The sequence below is a fragment of the Platalea leucorodia genome (genome assembly GCF_965183815.1).
Source record: "Platalea leucorodia genome assembly, chromosome: 5".
NCBI lineage: Eukaryota > Metazoa > Chordata > Aves > Pelecaniformes > Threskiornithidae > Platalea > Platalea leucorodia.
The window spans coordinates 16,787,764-16,792,926 of NC_138827.1; the positions used below are offsets into that span (position 1 = coordinate 16,787,764).

The 5,163-nt window shown below is 44.1% G+C and overlaps 1 protein-coding gene across 1 annotated transcript; it reads left to right on the forward strand.

The window, feature by feature from the left end:
• Positions 1-2,034: 2,034 nt before the first annotated feature.
• Positions 2,035-3,575, forward strand: C1QTNF8 (C1q and TNF related 8; the record flags this gene model as incomplete). Its single annotated transcript, XM_082311912.1, has 2 exons — positions 2,035-2,260; positions 3,028-3,575. 2 exons carry the CDS (start codon positions 2,035-2,037, stop codon positions 3,573-3,575), a joined length of 774 nt encoding a protein of 257 aa, XP_082168038.1.
• Positions 3,576-5,163: the final 1,588 nt, after the last annotated feature.

A 5,163-nucleotide genomic window follows, 5' to 3' on the forward strand; every position in this document is an offset into this window, starting at 1 on the left:
TTTTAATGTTCTGATAATGCAATCAAATGCCCTATACTTTATCCCCAGGTTATTGACTACCCACACTCCTGAGAAGGGCTAAATAGCTTTTAATCCCAAAGAGGCTATACTGGCCCTGATTGCCTGGGACTCTGAGTGAACATGGGGTCTTCTTTAGACCATTATGTATATGCACAAACTTTAATCACTGCAGAGGAGACCCCAGAAATATTATATGGACCCCAAATGCTCTCTGCAGTGCAAACTTTCTGTTCTGGTCATGTATGGGCTGGTTATTTATGACCTGCTGCCCATTTAGACTTGCATTGCATTTCTGTTCCTGTTCAGCAGCACAAAGATGGCTTAAGAAGTGAATGAAAATTAAAAAAGACTTAATGAAAATGAAATTCAGGCTCTGAACACTGATATAAAAGGAGTATTAATCCCCCCTCAGACTTGTACCAAGAATGAGGTGCAATTATGAATAGAAAGATCATTTCAAGTTATGACAGATTTGATGAAAGAACTTTCACTGCTGTCAGAAGAAAAGTTATTATGTTGCTGCTAATAAGTATTCATCAGGTTTCCAGGAAGCTGGATTACATCAAGTAATAAAAGGTGTGAATGACAGTTGTTTTGGGGCAGGTAAGAACTAGAAGAAAACATCTCCCAAGAATGTCGGTACAATCCAAGTACCTTGCCCCAGACTGACACTTTTTTTTTTTTCATATTTTCTTAACTGGTCCATTTTGTGCCCAGTGAAGCCTTTGTAGAGCTCCAAGGCAAGATCCCCTCCCTCACTCTGCAGCTGGAATCTGTGTGTTCATTGAACTATTTCTGAAAGCCAGGGCATCTAGCTACTACCTTCCACAACTATTCCAGGAATTAAAGCTGGTAGAAGAGCTGTAAAAGCTGTTCCCAGCCTGAGGTCAACAAGAGTCCATCCAACTAATTGGACTTTGGATAAGGTCCAAAAAGGCATTGGTCCAAAATCTGTCTTGTATGAAACACCACTGCAATCAGCAGAATGACACTAATTGTACATGGTATGAGGAGGCAGTTGCCTGTCTCCAGCTCCAGTCCCTCCCTAGGAAGGAAGCCAATGGGGAGCTAGAGAAAACTCTCCTCCTTTGCACCACCTGAAACATTTTCTCTCTGTTCATTTCACCCAGTATTCAGGGCCTTTGGAGCTTGCCAGTAGCAGGTAAAAACATAATAGATGATCTCAAAAAAAACCCCCTAGTGTTTGTGGAGAGCAAATCCCAGTTCAGTCTGTTTGTTGCAGCTATTTGGCTTTCCATTCTGCACACTGGAAAATAAAAATTGAAAGCGTACACAGAAATTCTGCTAGGAACAGCGTATGGATGTGGTCAAAGCCACAAACTGCTTGGCTAGGTCACCTTGGAAAGAGGTTACCAGCAAGAGGCTAAGAGAGACTATCTAAAGAGAAATGCTTTTGATTTTTTTAGTTTCATTTTCCTTTAGGTTTTTCCTAAAAAAAAATAAAACAAAAAAAACAGGTTTAGGATCTATATTTAAATAAAGTCTCATTTTCTGCATCTGATTTTGATTTTTTCAAAATGGCAATGCAATAAACAGTAACCAACAGAGCAACACTGAGTCTTTTACTCAGCACCTTTTGCTAGGCCTGTTCCAACAGCATCCAGGCAGCAAGTGTGCCTTGAGCAGAGCTTGCTATGACTGCTTTAAGCATCTCAGCCTTAGCTTCTGATCTCAGCAAGGGGGTTTTTTGGGTGGTTTTTTTTTTTTCTTTTTTTCTTTCTTTCTTCTTTTGTTTCGCTGGTGTCTCTTGTCAGATATTTCAACTGTAGGTAATGAGAGACAGGGATTACCTTTTCTATTGCTTGTAAACAGTATGCAGTGGGGCACCCTTCCTACCTGGAGTCTCCTGGTGCCACTACAAGATAAGCTAATAATTAATAGAAGAAATGCACCTTGTGGTAACATTAACAGATGGCCCATCAGAAGCTCTGATTTGAATCACCGTGTTAATCATTTCTGTTCCTTTGCTTGGTCCAGCTGGCTCCACTGAAGATGAGTGCTGTGTTTCTCCTGCTCTTAGTGTCCACTGCAAACATCGGTGCCATGCTGGAAAAGGGTCTGCCGAGACGGGAACCACGGCGCCTCTCATGCGTGCGATGCTGCGGGCCTTCAGAGCAGCCCGTCTCCATCATCTCCTCGCGATACACAAGGATGAGCAGTGACCCTGCCTATTCTGTACCCAAAGTCCAGCCCACTATAGATATCACCATCCTCAAAGGTGGGTAAAGCTGACTACTGTGATAACATCCTTCGTCTTACTTGCTCACCCTCATTTTGCAAGCTGTGCTCCTCCCTACACTAAGAAACTCATCCACTTTATTTACCCAAAAGAAGGTCAAGGGGTGACATGGTACAGGCTGTAAACATGTGCAAGTGAGAGGAGTTGGCAAAGGCTCTAATCCATCAAAAACCAGAATCACTGGAAGCTCAAGTCAGGTCACACTAAAAACCAGATGCAAATGTTATCACGGAATTACTAAACAGTAGAGTTAGAAACTAGGAAAGACACTCACTTTTTCATTTACACATTTTTTGTCTCAGTAAGGCAGGCAAAAAAAATTAAGCATGTAATACAGGAGACATGCCAAGGAGTCCTGTGAGTGGGGATATGGAGACCAGACAAACCCAACCACCTCTCCCAGGCCCAAATCAGACCTCAGCAAAATCAGTAACTTTTCTTGCCCAAACCTCTGCACAAAGGGGCTGGGTTCATGAATACTGGATTCATGTAACCAGTCTAGTCAGGCCACGGAGTTCCACTATTGGACATTGGCACCACAAGCTCAGCAGAGCCAAGCTTTCACCTGGCATTTTCATCCTTCTGAGAATTAGGAGGGTGCTGGTGTCTGACCAATGCTTCTAGATATCTGTGCTGGGAAAACAGTGTTTTAGCACAGCTGCTTTGCTGGTCATCTCCAGCAGGATGTGTCTGCAGCTTGGGCTTTGCACGCTTGTGTTTGACAAGGTTTTCCTTTATGCTTGCAGGTGAGAAGGGTGAAATGGGAGAGAAAGGTTACCCTGGAGCAGTTGGGAAGGAAGGAGAAAGAGGGCTACGTGGCTTTAATGGACGGAAGGGACAGAAAGGCCAGCCTGGCCCACAAGGCCATTCCTGCAAGCAGCTCTATGCTGCTTTCTCGGTGGGTCGGAGAAAACCCCTTCATAGCTCAGACTACTTCCAGCACGTCACTTTTGACACCGAGTTTGTGAACCTCTATAAGCACTTCAACATGTTCTCGGGGAAGTTCTTCTGCTATGTGGCAGGAATCTACTACTTCAGCCTCAATGTCCACACCTGGAACTTCAAGGAGACCTACCTGCACTTGATGAAGAATGAGAAAGAGGTGGCCATCCTCTACGCCCAGCCCAGCGATCGGAGCATCATGCAGAGCCAGAGCCTGATGCTGGACCTGCAGGAAGGAGAGGAGGTCTGGGTGAGGATGTTCAAGCGGGAGCGAGAAAATGCCATCTATAGTGAGGAGTCTGATGTTTACATCATCTTCAATGGCCATTTAATCAAGCCAGCTGTAGAGTAGCCATGCATCAGCTTTAGGCTCAAAGCTTTGTCTTCTCTCTTAGAAATGCATATGTCTAGTTCCACTTGGAAGGATTACAGGCCTCCTGGCCTGCTGACAGGGTTGTATGTCCATGCCAAGAACACCTGTGTGGATGGAGGTGACCGTACTTCAAGGCAATGCAAGCTACACAAGTACCGAGAAGGCTTCAGCCCTTATGTGCCTCGGAGAAGTACACAGAAGGCCCCAGTTCTGCAGCCCTGTATAGATCCCCAGTAATATCCCCGAAGAGTTTGCCAAGTTGTCAGCAAAAATTTAACCTCTTTGCTCTGCTTTAGAGAAGACATTTTAATTATATCCAAGGGTCATCTTCAGATACCGGTTATCTCGGTGCTAGTTAAGGAATGTCATTACTCCTACAACAATACTTGGGTATCTTTGCAGTGGGCAGTATTGCTAATAAGAGCCCACACTCACCACCTACACCAGGTCTGCAAAAATGCCAGTGTTAAGAACAATATTTTGCACAGTACACTTACCCTAAAATATGTTTTTGTTCCATTTCATGTAATATTACATTCTGAGAGCATAATGCTAGAATTCGATAAATAACAGGATATTGATCTGGCAAAACTTTCAGAGGCACATAGTTTTAAGTATAGCTGTAACCACATGCTATAACTTTGCTAGTCTTCTGTACTGCTAGCAATACTTCTCACACAAGAACATCCAGCATGGCTGGGAACATGTGTATTTCCCATTTTAAGGAAAATGGTGGGCCCTGCCTTAGGATCCACTTTCAGAGTGTTCATTCCCAAGCCGGAATTTGAGGCCATGCTCATGTCTGAAAACTACCATCCTGTAGCACCCTCATTTTGGGAAAGTGGAGAAGAAACTGGGGAAGAAAAAAAAAGGTGTTTTACTGCAAGCAGGGATATTTTAGGGGATTTGGTTTCTTTTTTCCTAAAACTTCATTGACATAACAGCGGAATGGTACATGCAGCAGCAAGAAACATTGTTTTTTCCCAGTTCCTCCTTGCCCATTCCCCCAGTCTCTTGTTTGTATCCCAAGCCATTTGTATGAAGGATATATGAAAAGTTCTTGCTAGGCAAACTGCTTCACTGCTGTACCTCACCTATCCACAGCTGTTTGGAAAAGCAGCTGAAATAAAGATATTGCTTTGAGTACACTTGCTTGAGTATCCTGGTTTTGTTTATCTTATCTCCATACACTTTTTCACAGTATAGGGCTAAAAGCACTAGACTGAACATACAGACCCACATAATCATCTCAGGTGGCAATTTTGGTTACTTTAACACCAAAGGACTCCAGAAACTAGACTGACCATATCCTGGGCTCCATCAAAAGAAGCATGACCAGCATGTCGAGGGAGGTGATTCTCCCCCTCTACTTCACTCTTGTGAGGCCTCACCTGGAGTACTGCGTTCAGCTCTGGGGCCCCCAACATAAGGACATGGACCTGTTGGAGCAAGTCCAGAGGAGGGCCACAAAGATGATCAGTGGGCTGGAACACCTCTCCTACGAGGACAGGCTGAGAGAGTTGGGGTTGTTCAGCCTGGAGAAGAAAAGGCTCTGGGGAGACCTTAT